The sequence below is a fragment of the Pongo abelii genome, chromosome 3 (genome assembly GCF_028885655.2).
Source record: "Pongo abelii isolate AG06213 chromosome 3, NHGRI_mPonAbe1-v2.0_pri, whole genome shotgun sequence".
NCBI lineage: Eukaryota > Metazoa > Chordata > Mammalia > Primates > Hominidae > Pongo > Pongo abelii.
This window is the reverse complement of record NC_071988.2, coordinates 136,671,345-136,689,502: the sequence shown is the minus strand read 5'-3', so window position 1 is coordinate 136,689,502 and position 18,158 is coordinate 136,671,345. Positions and strand designations below refer to the sequence as shown.

General features: G+C 36.6%; 1 protein-coding gene across 5 annotated transcripts in view; it reads left to right on the top strand.

The window, feature by feature from the left end:
• NDST4 (N-deacetylase and N-sulfotransferase 4) overlaps positions 1 to 18,158 on the top strand; it is a 289,322-nt gene that overhangs the window by 257,065 nt on the left and 14,099 nt on the right. For all 5 annotated transcript variants that reach the window (XM_054554391.2, XM_024246116.3, XM_054554392.2 and 2 more), the window contains 3 exons: positions 7,512 to 7,608; positions 11,985 to 12,108; positions 14,004 to 14,178. In XM_054554391.2, coding sequence (XP_054410366.1) covers positions 7,512 to 7,608; positions 11,985 to 12,108; positions 14,004 to 14,178 — 396 coding nt within the window. The remainder of the gene's footprint in view (positions 1 to 7,511; positions 7,609 to 11,984; positions 12,109 to 14,003; positions 14,179 to 18,158) is intronic.

Here is an 18,158-nt window from a genome sequence, read left to right as displayed (position 1 = left end):
TCAAGAGTGTCTTTTAATTTTATAGAGTATGAATATGAATAGCCATTGCCATAGGTAGTGTTCCCTAGAAGCAGAATGTGAGATAGAGATTCCATTGCAAATGATTTAAGAAATGCTTTCAGGAAAAACCTATAAGGGAAACTGTGAAACTGAGAAACTGAAAAGATGGGAAAAGAGCTGAGCAAGGATGTCATCTCTGGTAAAGCCTAGCCTTACCTGATCTGCAGGGAGAGAACTAGTCACAGGCAAATTGTCTCACCTTGAGGCAAGCAGGTCAGTCTTCTGTACCCCTGCATCCACTGGAGGTGGGCTATCCCCTGAGAATGAGGAGGGGATGCAGAGTTTGATTTCAGGTCAGGTGGCTTCTATTAGCCAGGGAGAATTCTCAATCCCCTAGCTGGGGGCAATAGCAGCTGGCAAAGTTCAGAGGAGTGGAGGGTTTGCTCTAGTCTGAAAAGAGGATGCTTTCAGTGGAGAAAAGAGCATCCACCACACTCTACTCTGTACACGCCCAGTTTCATTTGTTATGTTCACTCCAACCAGACACATTTTTTCTCATGATTCTATAAACTTCATGCCTGGGGAAATTTGTAAGAGGAGAATTATTTTGAGAAACTGTAACACAATCGCTGCTTTTGGTCCCAAAAGTGAAATCAGTGATTATTTTCTCCCACTTTGTCTCCTATTCTGTATTTCCCCCACCTTTGGCTAGCATTTTTGCTGCCCTAGAAGAAATACTGGGTGGGTCAGATAGTCTTAGAACTGGAGGAAGTAGCAGCAGTGGTAGTTTGTCTCACTAACTCTCCTCTTGTAAATTTCTTTAGGAGAAAGGCTGTGTTTAGATAAAGATAACTTAAGGAGTACACTATGGTAGTCTGTTCTGGCACCCCAGTCTAGCACTTATCAGGCAATGGTTGCCGTACTTTCCCATTTACAGTTATAACTGGGTAAGGAAGTACCAACAAGCAACTTAGTGAACTATTTGAATGCCAAAGATATTTCTCCCTGTTCTCACTATATAGTAGCTGTTCTAATTCTTCATGATTATGTGGGTCAATTACCCCTACCAGGATGGTAACTCATTTCCATGTCTGCCAATCTACTGGCACAAAAAGGCCAAAGTGACCAGGTAGGAGTTTTAGCTTTGTGTTTGGTGAGCCTCTTCCCATGTCTCCTGGTGGAATCTTCCCTGCTATGGGAACTAGAATTCCTAGATCCACCAACCTTAAAGTTATGAGGAACGAAAGCACAAATTCTCCAAGTATATCATCGGGAATACTGGTAAGGGGGTCCATTCCTACATCAACTCCTGGACTCAAATACACAACTCTTTGGACAAAGGGTACAGTAGAGGAACCTGTTGGTGATATAGTGTATTCCTTAAATAAAAACTATTTGTTGGACACTGCACCAACTAATAGTTTATTATTTAAGGCGTACACTATATCTTCAAGCTGTTGCCTCAACTGTATCTTTTAAGTGGCCTTTCCATCACTCTCAGGCAAGCAACTTGTAGAAAGTGGGGTATGTTAATAGGACTAGTGACTTTCAGGGCCATATGCCTACTGCCATGCTTCCTTTACCAGAAAGAAGTTTCCTTTATCTCAAGCAATAGTACGTAAGATAACATGTCAATGAGTCATATACTCTGTGAGCCCTTGCATAGTGGTGATAGCCAGGGCTATGTGGGCAGAGAAGGAGAGTCAATATTTGGAATACATGTCAAACCTGATGTAGGCGAATCATGCCCTTTTCATTATCAAAGTGTCCAATATAATCAATGTCTCATTGAGTGGCAGGATAATGCTATTTCTTAGATTTGAAAGTATTTGTTGTTACTGTCAGGTCAGATATTCAGCACTGGCAGTAACTACAGAAGACATAGGGGAAAGAGGTCCATGCATGGCTTTCACCTGTGCTGCCATGGTTACTCTATTCATGAGCCATTTGCATTAGCTCTGGGTTAGTTGACAACAGAGGTTAGGCAACATGTAGGAATGTTGTAACCTGGCTGAATCATACTGCTGTCTTGTTTGTCAGTGCCTCTTCTACATAAAATGTTCTCTGGTGTACATTAATATATAATACAAAGATCATCACACACTTTGGACACTATCATAGGTCCATCCACATGCCTCTTTCTTAGAACTTCCTATCTTAATTTTCCTAGATTGTTCCTTCAAGTTGCCTGTCCTGTCCATCCTGTGCCATTTATTCATCTCTGCTCATTAGTTTGTCATATCCTCACCTTTGGCTATAAGTCTATCCACAAAGCAAACAAAAAGCAGATGACTAGGTACACTGCCCACAACTCTGACAATTGAAAGAGTTCCATTAACCAGCGATTTTTAGAAACCCCTCTGAATGGAACTGTAGTGTCACCAACATCCATTTTAGTCTTCTACTAACATATGGGTTAACCTATCTGCAAACCAAGCCTGGGTTTCTCCTGTTTGTCAGCAGGTTATAGGAACCCTTCACAAAACTAAAAATGAGCTGATGGAGAAGCATCAGTGCAACAGTGACAGGTGACGTAGTCATGGGCCACTGATTTGTAAGTGGCCCCTGGATCAGCCTGACACTGATCCCAGTTATATCATTCCCATCTTACAATGAATTGTTGCTGGAGATACCTGAACTTATGATTTGATGGGTCTATCACTATTCAGTTCATGGTGGGTAGTTATGTCCACTTGATCACATTAATGACACATGACAAACACTCTCTTCCACAGCACTCTCTTCTTGTATACAGCAGTATACAAGCGCTATGGTTTGCATAATATGATTCAGATAGTATGCTTTGCTACAGAACCTTAAAAGTGTACATTGTGATTCTTTTCAAGTACTTGCCAGATATTCCACATGGCATCCATTTATATCATTGATGCCATAGTATCATGAATCTTCCAGCATATAAAACCCAAGTGTGAGGGTGGCTTGTACTTCAGCCTTACCTACTGCATACCCCTTTCTTGCTCTAGGCCCCATCCTAAACTTGAAGCTATCTGTATCACTCAATAAATGAACAGAGAAATATTTCCTAGCACTGTGCTACCTCTTAGCAGTAGGAGTTGCAATGTACAACTTACACTTTGTTATGAATGGGATGTCCCAGTGTGCTCAAGATGTCCAGACCCCTGAAAGTTTAAAAGGTGGCAGTCTCCTAAAACTTTGTAGGTTTGTCTTCCATCCTCTGAGGTGCATGTGTTTTATTAAGGCAGTCAGAGTAATTTCCACTTATTTGTCAGGTCCAAATATCATGCCATCAATATAGTGAGCCAGTGTTAGGTTCTGCAGAATGCCAGGGTGATACTGGTCCCTTTAGTCTATATAATGATGCTGGGAAGAATCGGCCTAAGCATTTCTTAATGGATCTCCTATTTTAATTGGATAAAATTATATTCTGTCCTAGAATAAAATGATATTGAGAAGTCTATGATTTTGCAGCACCTATATTTGGCAAAATGGTTAAAAGAATCAAAATTAGAGAAAACTCACTTGTCAAGTGTTATATTTAAAAGTATTTGTCAAAGAAAAACATTCTTAATGGAAAATAATTGTGAAAATATTTGGTCTCCAATATTTCGACATTTTCTTTTTTTTTCTTTTTTTTATTATTATTATACTTTAAGTTTTAGGGTACATGTGCACAATGTGCGGGTTAGTTACATATGTATACATGTGCCATGCTGGTGTGCTGCACCCATTAACTCGTCATTTAGCATTAGGTATATCTCCTAATGCTATCCTTCCCCCCTCCCCCCACCCCACAACAGTCCCCAGAGTGTGATGTTCCCCTTCCTGTGTCTATGTGTTCTCATTGTTCAATTCCCATCTATGAGTGAGAACATGCGGTGTTTGGTTTTTTGTCCTTGCGATAGTTTACTGAGTTAGACATTTTCATATTAAAAAAATTAGAATTGAAAATTTGCTTATCGGCCAGGCACAGTGGCTCATGCTAATCCCAGAACTTTGGGAGGCCAAGGCCAGAGAATCACTTGAGGCCAGTAGTTCCAGACCAGCCTGAGCAACATGGCAAAACCCCATCTCTACCAAAAAAATAAAAAATTAGCCGGGCATGGTTGTGCACGTCTGTAGTCTCAGATACTCCGGAGGCTAAGGCAGCAGAATCACTTGAATCTGAGAAGAGAAGGTTGCAGTGAGCCGAGTTGGCACCACTACACTCCAGCCTGGGTGACAGAGCGAGACTGTGTTGAAAAAAAAAAGAAAGAAAGAAAGGGAAGGGAAGGGGCTTATCTCAACTCTCTCTCCAGTTAAAAATACAGTGGCTTACAGAGAAGAGTAATTTGAGTGTCAACACTTTCACATTTATTAACTATGAAATGCAAATTTGAGAAGGATTGAAGACAATTTTACAGAAAAGCAAAACATAATAATATCATATCAAAAACAATCATTCTTCAGAAGAACTTTGGTGACATAGTATTAAAGAAAGATGTATCTAAAGAATTGATTAATACCACCAATGGCATTCTTCACAGAAATACAAAAAATAATCCTAAAATTAACATGGAACCACAATGGACCCAGAATAGCCAAAGCCATCCTAGGCAAAAAGTACAAAATAGGAAGACGCACATTACTTGACTTCAAATTATACTACAGAGCTACAGGAACCAAAATGCATGGTATTGGCATGCAAATAGACACATAGACCAATGAAACAGAATAGAGAATCCAGAAATAAACCCATACCTCTACAGTGAACTCATTTTCACCAAAGATGCCAAGAACATACACTGGGGAAAAGATAGATTCTTCAGTAACCAGTACTGGAAAAACTGGATAGCTGCATTCAGAAGAATGAAACTAGACCCCTATCTCTCGCCATACAAAAAATAAAATTAAAATGGATTAAAGACTTAAAACTAAGACCTCAAACTATAAAACTACTAAAATAAAACACTGGGGAAACTCCCCAAGACATTTAGTCTGGGCAAAGATTTCTTTAGCAATACCCCACAAGTCCATGCTAAAGCAAAAATGGGCAAATGGGATCACATCAAGTTAAAAGACTGCACAGCAAGGGAAACAATAAAGTTTAGAGACAACTCAAAGATCGTGGTAAAATATTTGCAACTACCCATCTGACAATGGATTTTTAACCAGAATATGTAAGGGATTCAAACAACTCTACAGGAAAAAAAAAAAACCTAATAATCTGATTTAAAAATGGGCAAAGGATCTGAATAGACATTTCTCAAAAGAAGACATACAAATGCCAAATTATTATATGAAAATGTTCTCAACATCATCGATCATCAGAGAAATGCAAATCAAAACTACAATGAGATACAATCTCACCCCAGTTAAGACATATCTTGTACAAAAGACAAATAATAGCAAATGCTGGTTAAGATGTAGAGAAAAGGGAACACTTGGACACTGTTGGTGGGAATGTAAATTAGTACAACCACTATGGAAAACAATATGGAGTTTCCGCACAAAACTAAAAATAGAACTACCATGTGATTCAGCAATCTAACATCATGAATGTTAAAAATATTGTAAAAAAGAAAGGAAATTGGTCGGGCTCATGCCTGTAATCCCAGCACTTTGGGAGGCTGAGGTGGGCGGATCATGAGGTCAGGAGATAGAGACCATCCTGGCTAATATAGTGAAACCCCGTCTTTACTAAAAATACAAAAAATTAGCCAGGTTTGGTGGCACATGCCTGTGGTCCCAGCTACTCGGGAGGCTGGGGCAGGAGAATCGCTTGAATTTGGGAGGCGAAGGTTGCGGTGAGCCGAGATTGCACCATTGCACTCCAGCCTGGGCAACAAGAGCAAAACTCTGTCTCAAAAAAAAAAACAAAAGAAAAAAGAAACAGAAAGGAAATCAGTATATTGAAGAGATACCTGCACTCCCACATTTATTTCAGCACTATTCACAATAGCCAAGATTTGGAAGCAACTTAAGTATCCATCAACAGAGAAATGAATGAAGGGAATGTGGTACTTATACACAATGAAGTACTATTCAGCCATGAAAAAGAATGAGATTTTGTCATTTTCAACACCATGGATGAAACCTGAGGATATTACATTAAGTGAAATAAGCCAGGCACAAAAAGGCAAACTTCACATGTTCTCATGCATTTCTGAGAGCTTAAAATTAAAACAATGAACTCATGGAGATAGAGCATACAATGATGGTTACCAGGGGCTGGGAAGGAAAGTGGAGGTGGTGGGAATGGGGATTGTTAATGGGTGCAAAAATATAGTTAGATAGAATGAATAAAATCTAATATTTAATAGCACGTCAAGGTGACTACAGTCAACAATAATTTATTTTACATTTAAAATAACCAAAAGCATAAAATTAGAACGTTTGTAATACAAGAAATGATAAATGCTTGAAGTAATGGATACTCCATTTACCCTGATGTGATTATTATATATTGTATGCCTGTATCAAAATATCTGATGTATTTCAAAAATGTATATACCCACTATGTAGCCATAAAATTAAAAATTAAAAAATTAAAAATTAAGTGAAAAAGTACTTTAATCAGTGTATTGATTAAAGTACAGAAATATGAACCATAAATGTTTTTCCTTCTTGTTTCATTGTTAATATTGGGATAATAAATATAAAAATAGAATGTTTTAATTTCTAAGGTATATGTTTTTTAAAAATACTTTTACTTATGACAATCATGTTGAATATAATTATTGTGTAGGTCACCAATATAATAAAACCAATATGGCAGTCAGTAAATATTTCAAAAATTTTGCCCTTTTAATTTTAAAAGGCCTTTTAATTCTCAAAAGTGTAATGATTTTGGTAATAAATTAGAGCCAGCCAGATGGAATGAAATAAAAACTGGCACTGGAAGTATAGGTTAGATGGGCATAATATTGGACCAATGGATACATTGGGTATGTTGAGTCTGAAATTTCCTCACCATATCTATACAAAAATGATACATTTGCAATATAAAACCTTAAGTCTAGAGTTCAGGAGGCAGGTAGAGGCTGGATACTGATCTAGAAGCTATCAGCTTATAAGATGTGGCCAAACTATGGGAATATCTGAATCAAAACATGAAATGAAATGAAAAGGAAAAGTTGGCCAAGCCTGGAATTCAAGGATAGCATTCCAGCCTCTAGGGAGAAAAAATAGGAATGATTAGGGAGAACACAGTAATATGAGTAACTTTGATGAAACCAGGTTAAGTCAAGTCCTCTGATATATAGACATAAAACATAAACCAAGAAATAGAGTAGTATCACAGAGATTAGAGCCTTGCCAAACACTGAAAGATGATAACAACAGGAAGGACTTGATGCTGAGTCCCAGCCTTGAGATAAGGAAGGTGCCAATAACTTTATTTAAAAGATTTGGAAATCAGAGAACCAGAGTGAGGTCTAACTCCAAGTTCTAAGGTATTAGGCAAGAATTTGATTCCATCTTTTGAACAATTTTTAGAGAACAGAGCCAGACAGTCATTACACTGTGAAGTTACTTATTCTTCCTTCTTGCAGAATCCATGTGATGATAAACGACACAAAGACATCTGGTCCAGAGAGAAAACTTGTGACCACTTACCAAAATTTCTAGTAATTGGTCCACAAAAAACAGGTAAAAATAGCCAATTGTGCTACTTATATCCTTTTTAAAAATATTTTATGAAATACATATGTTATATGGAGTTATCAGATTTTTCTTTGTGAAATATTTAGCTATCCATGCAAGTTTATTATTTGAACTGCTTTTCATCTCCATGATTCGCATTTATACCATGAACCTCAAGAGGATCTTAAAGTTGCCCACTAATTAGCCTTAAACACTAAATTCTTTAAGAACTTTAAAACTGTTCAACATACATGCCAAATTTGGACAACTTTGAACTTATGTGTCTCAGTTGTTGTACCTCATCTTTAATTTTTACTTTTTTGGCTTTATTTAATTAATTTATAAAGCGATTTATAAAAACAAGTTTTGGCCTGATTCAAACTATTTTATCTGGTACATCAGCCTTTGAATTGATTTTTGTTCAGAGTCACTGCCATGATTACTTTCAAATATTTTACATGTGTGATTCCTTTAAAAAAAATTAATCATTAGGTATTAGCATGGCATGGACTTACTTTCCGAAACACTTGAAGTTCATCAGGTATTTTTTCCTTGGTATTTTCTCATGCACTGAAGGACAACTGTATAAGAATGCAGTAAAAGAGAGTGAAAGCATTTCACCAATGAGATGACACTTTCAATTAGAATATTTTATACTTTCTTCAGTATGTGGCAGTTTTATACACTTTGCTCATGTCCTGATTAATTAAAGTTTTTATTGAGTTGCTGTATTTTGAATTCACTACTTTGACTAGAAGAAGCATTTTCATCAGTGAGTGCACAAACCATAACAGAAAACAAACAGTCTCAATAAATAAGCCTGGCCCAGATGAAGATATTTGTAATACAAGTAAGTAGATCATTTTAAAAGTTGTGGGCAAAATTTCCAGACTATTAAATATTGGTTGTTGAAATCTTTTCTTCCTCTAGGAATATAAATTGTATTACAACAGTAAGTTAACACATGCGCAGGGAGGGGAAGGAGCAACACGTATTTTCAGATAGATCATTTTTGTTGTTGTTTAAAATGTACATTAATTTTCTACCAACTCCCTTACAGCATTGCTAACTCTGGAGTGACTACTAAAGAAATAAAACACCCCTGTGTTGTAAAATTGTGTTAAAAATCTAATAGAAAGATGTATCCCCTATCATTTGTCATTGAATATTATTATGTTTTAGTTCTGTGAGAAAATTACAGCTTAGTAACTATAAATCTATTTTTCTTTCTTGTTGTTTGCATTCATAAAGACATTAAGCTATACTTTTAGATTTTCATATTTGACCTACCAGTATGGAAATGATAAAGCTTTTAGCTGGTTTTGGCTTTCCTAAGACAAACAAACAAGTAAGATGTTAAAACAAAGGAATCAGATGGTAATAATATTTCATAGGCTAAGAAAATATTATTCTAATATAAAAACGGTTGTAGTAATTCTTAAAATCTAATTGTAGAAGTCTGAAGTCATAGTTTGTTCTTCTTATTGCTTCAGTTGGCAAAACACCCAGTGCTGTCAGAGACTATAAATTCACCGCAGAGGGGGTCACAAATACGTGCTGCCAATCTGCCCTTAAATGCAAACTTGTCTTTCAATGACTTAAACGTGGTGCATGCATCTCTTACAAGAAGCATGAGGTACAAAAGTGGTTCCCAAACTCCTATTTGCTCAGTTTTTGTGAGGTGAGAATGGAAAGACGTGATATTTCACTTTGCCATTGCTGAATCCTAGAAGAGATTCCTGTGGGCTGAAAGTCGGTCAGGGAATGAGGAAGGGGAGAAGAGAAATAGGCAGAGATGATGGACATAGACTTAGAGACCTTAGACTTAAGGGACTCAAAGTTTAAATCATAGTCCCTTGTGAGCCTTTGAACAGATATTCATTCTTCATCATTCAGAGTCAAATTCTGGTATTGTCAATGTAAAAAGAGGATTCTCATAGGGTTACATTTAGCACAACAATTATAAGAGCATAACTCATTGGCCTTAGATCTTTCAGAAGATCAGTGTTCACATTGTCAATATTAATGTCTCATGATTTGCCTGGCTTATCCCAGTACATTAAAACTAAGGAGGAGTTGATTGTATATAAAATAGAATAGTTTCTATTAGTATAGGACTTTTTCCTCTTCTTCCATGAAATATTTATATTAAAGAAGTTGATATAAAATGAAATGAGGTAAAAGAAATTGATAGAAAATTAATGTCAAGGATAGATGCAAAATTTAGGTGATAATTTTTAAAATGTACATTTTGAGGTAGTGGGCCCAGATTTTATGGCTGATTACATGAATATCAAGCCACATTTTTTCTGTTTCTAGTTGAAAGCGCTTTCTCTCTCCTCCCTATCAGATGCCTCTTGATGTCCCTTAAGGTCCTGGAGGCATGAAGGTATGTGTTCAGAACATAAAGGCTTTGGCTTTCTGTAGGCCGGAGGAGATCTGGGTACAATTATGACCAACAGGGTAATTAAACATTTCTACTTATTACTGAGTGAGGCTACAAAGTGTCTATATTTAGATAATCAACAACTAAAGAATATTTTTATCTGTGCCCTGCATTCATCTACCTTCAATACCTTAGGAATATTAAACTATCAATTTTCTCATTTGTGTTTTGTGTGTCTCAAATCGCTCTTTCTCTTCACCCCCCTGATGAAAGTGTTATCTTAAAAAGTATTTTTTAAAAAACTTCTGGATTTCATGTTTCCTTCCAGTTTCTACTCTACCGCTAATTCATTCCCCTAGAACATTTTTTGTTTTTGCTCTTCTCACATTTTCTCCTTTTTAAACTCCTGTTATATTTAGGAGTAAACCATATGAGCTCTTGAGGATGCCCCTCACCCCTCATAACTATTACATCTGTATTTTTCAGTGTGGTTGAGAGATTTCTCCTGTCTAAACTTTAGGACTCTAATTTAGTTCTTAACCAGTTCTGTCTCCTTCATTCTTTTAATCAAGTTTGTATAATTCGATTTCATATTTGTTATTCCTTAAAAGTCTTTTTAAATTAGTAATTACATCTCCCTAGGGCATTTATTAATTTTGCCATCTTATTTCGCACAGAGTCTTTCATTCTAGGTGTTTTAACGTGACTTCCATCAAGGTGGTTGGTCCCCATGGATCTGTCATTACGTTCTTCCCTTTAGCTACTCATTACCTCTTGGTGGCCATGTAAATCTGTGAGGATCTAAAGGGCGGCAATCTCATTAATACTCAAAGCGCAGTAGCCTTTGCTCATATGAGCTTAAGGTATATGTGAACAAAATGCCAATTATCTGCTGGCCTTGTCTACTTCCAGATCCCAGTTGCAATGATATTGTTCTGCCAGCCCACCTATGTAGCTTTTCTGCAGCTCTGCTAGGGCTAGGAAATCTAACAACTGCTGCTCACTCCAATGTATCACAGAACAGTTTACCTTTTCCAGAAGAAAAGTCTTGATTTATGAGAGTTATGATGACCCAGTCAGTTCGAGTTCTTTCTGCTATAGCTGCCAGTCTCTGGCCTGGCTCTGAGGGAAATAGGGTTCAGAGATTACATTTGAGACTTCTGCAATGCGCACGCAGGTGGTTTCTATCAGCCAGTCTGTTCTATTTAGTGCTCCAATTATCAGACTTGATTGTCATATTTTGCCAGAGAAGTCACTGAAGCAGCCATCTTTCAAGAGTCCTGCCTTCTTCTTTCAACCTTGCTATGTAACACTTATGTTTTTAAGGAAAAGTATTAGAATACACTTCCTCCTAGAATCTGTCACTGATTTCCCAAGTCTAAATCACCCATTTTCTCATATATTGGAAAGGTGCTCTGGTTTTCTCTCATTATGGCACCTGTCGCACTACATCACAATTACTTGTGTACTTGTCCAAGTCCACACATGGACTTTTAAGTTCATTGAGGGCAGCAAATGTGTTTTCTTAATCAAGAGTTACTTCCGGACCATACACAGAGTAGCACATCAACCTCTGTTAAATAGTTTTATTTCATTCATCTGAATTTCAACGCTAATTGAAGACCCACCAGTTAAGATACTGTGCCTAACGATAAAGATGGAGACAGAAGGACCCATGCCCTTCATGCTTTAGCCACTCACCTGACTCCTGGAGGAAAGTTGAGCTGCATGACTTCCGCAGTGCCACACTAGCTGCATCATCAGTCTGCTTTACTTTGGCCATGTGCTAATATTAAATCAGGCATTTTGATATATAGAATCATGAAGACTAAAAACAGAACACTTAGATTGTGGCTGCATGGAATGCATCTAGTTGATTTTAAGGAAATCATTTTGACACTGGAAATAGTTGATTATTTTAATATTACTTTTTGAGCAAAAATAATAGTTTGTCTCTTATTGTCATATAACCTTTTACCTTCTTTTTTTGTAATAGGAACAACTGCACTTTATTTATTTCTTCTTATGCATCCTTCAATCATCAGCAATCTCCCTAGTCCAAAGACATTTGAGGAAGTTCAGTTCTTTAACGGCAACAACTATCACAAAGGAATAGACTGGTAAGAAAAATAACAAAAAATAAATTCCATTATTAACACATGCTCAATCACTGCAGAGCAATTACAGATGTATGTGTGGCATCTGCATAATTACAGGACAAATTTGTTATGCTCAATTCTACCACAGTGAATTAGAAATTAATTTATAATGATGATATGTTTAATCAGTGTTGCCTATAATGTGATTTGGACAGTGCAATAATGATAATATTTTTCTGCTAAATTAATATGATTGAATAAAAAACATTATGGGATATATTTCATCAGAATTATTCATAAGGGTATTTAAAATTCTCTTTAAGCATAGCATTATTTAACTGTGCCTAATTTTTTTCTGAACACATAATTTGTCTTCACAACAATGTTTGAGGCAACAAATAAATCAGTAGTTTATTTTATAATTCGTGACATGTATCTTCATTAACCACATAAACTATAAGTTTTGTTATAATATAGGCTGATATTTGTCATGCAGATAATAACAGGACATTTTCAAAACCATATCAATTCTAGTCACACACATACATAAAATAAATATTAAGTAAAACATGATAAATTAAAATAAAATCACAGTATTTCCCCTAAACTAAAATAGAATAAACCTGATATTGGAAATGATTTTCACTCTGGTGATTTTTTCTAGCTCTATTCCAATTTTTCAAGAAAACATGGTCCTGAATTTAATTTCTAGTTCACAGGTATATAAAGCAAATCTCACCTGAGGAAAATTCCCCTCAATGCACACATCTGCAGCATGTAAGTTTGTGTGTCATCATCATGCATGAACCTGTTTGCAATGAAAGACACATTTTTTTAAGGTACAGCTAGGATCAGGGTTGGGCAGGTGCAATACTGGTGAGCAGATCAAGGTTCCCATTGTTGTTAGAGATGTGTCAACTCTGCATCTAGGACATTATATCCTACCTTACTTTTAAAAGGCTAAATAACCTTTGGAATTGCATGCAGGTTATTAAAAGCAGAACGGCAATTTTCTCTGACCTGTGAACCCAAATGGAACACAAATTGTTTAGCAGGAATATAGATGAGACTCTTCACCACTCCGCATTTGGGAAACATAATAACAAATGTCAAAGAGGGAAATAAGTGTCTTATATGAATTCTTAATCGCTCTTATTATTTATTTCTAGAACATTTGAGGGTGAGAGAAGTGATGAGCTGTAAGGAGGGTTACATACATAATTAAAGACTTGCACTGAATTAACCTCAGAACATATTGATTCCATAATCCACACGCAGAGGAACGTTTTGACAGCATATGGAGGAGGGAACCTACTGAGGCACCACAGGATCAACTGGCAGGAAATATCCCCTTAATTACTCTAGATAGACTATAAAGTGTTCACATTGCTACATATACTACAAATTATGAAGAAATTAAGAAGGAAGAGAACCGCCATGCCCTAAAATTGTTGGTGTTTTATAGCTATTCAGACTTACACATTTTTCCATCTTGTGAACTTTAATCTCACTGAATAATTTCTGCACTCAAATTTGAAAACATAAATTTACTATTTTTTAATATCAACTAAACAATATAGTGTAATTTGCTGTTTGCCACAGGAAAATGGTATTTCTGGAATTGGCGTTTTATAGCACAGAACATCAGCCCAAATGTAGAGTACTTTTCCTTTGACCCTTATTGGCCTACCTATTTCACCTCACTCCTTCCCATGCCCAAAATGGGTGATTAGAAGAGGAATATTTTGGGTTGTCTTCACATTCAATGTGTATAGAATATCTATTATTTAAACTGTAACAGCATAATAATCAGAAATAGCTATAAATGAATATTAAAATGTTCCAATTATTTCACATTCAGAATATGGCAAGAAAAATTATTTTCAGATTAATTAATTGTCTTTCTCTGCCTTCAGGTATATGGACTTTTTCCCTACACCATCCAATACTACAAGTGACTTTCTGTTTGAAAAGAGTGCTAATTACTTCCATTCGGAAGAAGCTCCCAAACGAGCTGCATCTCTTGTCCCCAAAGCCAAGATCATCACCATCCTCATTGACCCCTCAGACAGGGCATACTCTTGGTACCAGGTATGGTCAGTAAAAAAATTGGCTAAAAGCATTTTGTTATAGCTTAAATGGAGACAATGAAAAATAACCAGAATAGAACCTAAACATATGAAAAGTCAAATGTAAGAATATCTAAACCCCCACCCCCCGCCAAAAAATATGAGAAATAGGAGCTGAATATTCAACTCATACCAAGTTGGGCAAGGACTTTCAGGCATAAAATAATTATTTAAAAAATCACACATCACCAAAGAATCAATAGATTTCCTAAGCTACATAAACATGTAGAATGTTGATTTATCAAAAATTAACAAATTTAAAAGTCAGTATCTAGAGTAACAATACATGGTAAATGGCATAGAGCTTTATTTTATAAAAGTTTCCTCCAACTTAATAAATAAGTAAAATATCACAGTAGAAAAATGTGCAAAATGAACAAAAGGCACAGCTAAACAATCACACACACACACACAAAAATCTGTCCAACAATTTATGTGAAAATAATCAACCCAATTGGAGACCAGGTCTCACTCTATTACCCAGGCTGGTGTGCAGTGGCATGATCATAACTCACTGCAGCCTCTCCCTCCTGGGCTGAAGTGATCCTCCTGACTCAGTCTCCCAAGTAGCTGAGACTACAGGCACACACCACCACACCCACCTATTTGTTTTATATTTTATGTAGAGATGGGGTTTCACCATGTTGCCCAGGCTGGTCTTGAACTCCTGGGCTCGGGCAATCCACCAACCTCAGCCTCCCAAAATTTTGGGACTACAAGCATGAGCCACCAAGCCCAGCCCATTCTTTTTTTAGGATCTTGACAACAATTGTGATGTTTTTCTCTGCTGGCAAGAAAGTGATTACAAAGGTTCTCAAGTGTTCCAATAGAAGGTACACTTGGGATATTTTCTGAAAACTCATTTGGCAATAGATACAAAAAAGGATGTAAAGATCTTTCAGTGATGTGATTCCCCTTCTGTAATTGATCATAAGGGAAACTTCAAAAGGATGAACAAATGTTTAGGAGCACTGCAGCCCTATCTACAAAAATAATAACAAAAGGAAAGTGTTCATTGACATAGATTTGTGTCATACTAAAATGGAATATTCTGCATCAACATTTAACTATGGTTTTAATTAATAAAATAGTAATTAAAAGTTATTTGTCCAATGTGTAGATATTAAATAATCATAATGATATGTAATTAAACATTGTGAATGTACTGTGAGGAAGTATATAAAGGTGCTCTGAAAGCATTGTGTAAGAAAATAACCTTAAGACCTAAAATTGAAGGACAAGTAGATATTCCCTGAGTGAGAATAGAAGGAAGGTGGAGTAGAGGATACAGTATATGTTGAATGCATTGGATATAAAGAATCATGGCACATTTAAAAAGCTGGAAGAAATTCCATGTGGCTAGTGGGAAAATCCTAGGTAGAGACCTATAGGAGTTGCAGCTGAGAGGCACACTAGGGCTAGAACCATGTGGCTGCTGCCATTTGTTGAGCAACTGAAAGCCTTTGAGAAATGGTAGCCAGTGTGTGACTACCAGATTTTCTTCTACAACACATCAAATTACCCGCTATTTGAAGAAACTGGAATAGGACAAATGACTCTTTGGAGAAATCACACTTGAGGCTATTGCAATAGACCTACTGAGATATGGAAGTGGTGTAGAAAAAAATGGTAAGTAGAAGCTGAATGAAGAATAAGTATTCAGAGATATTTAGAAATTAAAATCAACAGAATTGGGTGAGAACATAGTGCCAAGGGTGAAACAAATTTCCAATCTGGGCACCTAGATGATGGCCACACATTCCCATGAAAAAAGAATCGCTGCAGTATACAGGAGGGGGTGGGGTGGGGTGGGGTGGGAGGTGGAGACTAAAAAAATGTAGATTATGATCATGATGAATGAAACCCTTCATTATCAAAAGAACAGTAAATTCAACTGACACTCTGGGAGAAGTCTGAGCTAGAGGCAGATATTTGTGAATCAGAGGTATGAAGCCATGGCCATGTAAATGGTGAAATCACCTAAGAGTTTAGAGATGAAAAGTGCAGAGCAGGATGAGATGCCAAGAAAGACAAGAAAACATAGCCAAAATAGAAGAAAAAAATTCAGGAGCGCAGTGGCACTGATTCGAAGGGAAGGGAGTGCTGCCAGATGGAGGGGTGAGAATTCCAAAAAGCTGCTAAAAAATCAAACCGTTAGGCAAAGCGAAAGATGTGGAGGGAAGTGGAGCCCTTAGCAAGAGAGTAAAAAAGAGCAAAGCCACATGGATTTTGGTGAAGAAAGAAGTAATTGGGGGTGAAGAAATAGAGGCAGCACTTGCGAAAGACTCCAAAAGCATGATTTTGAAGGGGTAAAACAGGACACTGGTTTATTACATGGAAGTAGAAGTGGAATGGAGAAAACATGATCTGTAGTAGTGGTGATTTGATAAGTCATTTCCAAAGAAAAAGAGAGGTTAAAGGCCCAGAAGAGAAAATAGGTAACCAACTCTGTGGAGATACATGAAAGAATGGCTATAGGAAATGGCTTAGATGGTGGGACCAGGGGCAACTCTGCCTCCATTCCGAGTTCTTAACTTTTCTTGTGTTGAGATTCTTCTAGCTGTCTGATGGTTCCTATGAGTGTTTCAAAAATATATTTTAAAAGCATAAATCTAAATATGTATACAAAAACTGCTATGTTAATGTGAAATACTTTTTCAATCAGTAACAAACTTTTTAATTAAATCATCATATGATAAGTTCTAATGATGAGTCTAGTACTATAATAACTTTGAAATAGTAGTAACCATAAGCAACCTTTTGATATATCTAAGACACCAGTAATGGGATATAAAATAACTGATTTATTGATGGTAAAATCACAATCACAGTACAATAAATACTGTGGCTATTGTCTACATACATTCCATTCAGTAATTACTGAAAACAAAGTTTTTTGTTGTTGTTGCTTTTTTTTTTTTTTTTTAATGGAGTCTCACTCTGTCACCCAGGCTGGAGTGCAATGGCGTGATCTTGGCTCACTGCAACCTCCACCTCCCAGGTTCATGCCATTCTCCTGCCTCAGCCTCCCGAGTAGCTGGGACTACAGGCACGTGCCACCATGCCCGGCTAATTTTTTTTTTTTTTTTTTTTTTTTTTTTAGTAGAGACGGGTTTTCATCGTGTTTTCCCCAATCTCCTGAACTCGTGATCCACCTGCCTCAGCCTCCCAAAGTGCTGGGATTACAGGCGTGAGCCACCGCGCCCTGCCACAAAGAGTATTTTTGTAGTTTCTCTTTTTTCTTTTGCTGATCCAAGTTCGTAGACACACTGTATTCTATCAACAGGCCTATGTTTAAGAATCCCTGGGTTGAAACTTAAGGGATAGAAGAGTGGATGAATGTAGACACTGGTAAATCCGAAGGCCTGAGATGGAAAAATTGAAGTGACTATGATGGTCTCTCCTTCCTTTGAGAAGCCTGGAATGAGTTAATCTGATGAAAAGAGGGTGATAGTTTGAGGACACAGCAGTTTGAGAAGAGGAGAAAAAAGAGGATGTGAAATCATTATACAGTGGTGAGATAAAGCTGAAAACAAAAATGTAAATTTGCCTACAGCAATGATGGCCTAATACAAGTTGGTAATCTTGAAGTTATGATGGTAACAGTGTATATATACCAAAATCCCAACGATCTGAGTGCATTTTGCGTATGTACAAATTTAGTGCATATACAAATTAATACCAAAGTAAAGAAGACTAAAAGGGAATTTTTGAAGGGTGGAATAGGATAACAAGTAATTTCATTTTTTTCCTTCTTTTTCTTGATTTTTCAAAATTTATTTAATAAAAATGTATTACTGAAAACAAATACTGATGTATAGAAAAATGTGACATTGCAAACTGGAGGTCAAGTAGTTGGGATCCAAAAGAAACACTTAGATTGGAAGCAAAATTTATAAACTACCATCGGAATTTATCTAATCCACAAGTCAGTATTTCCCA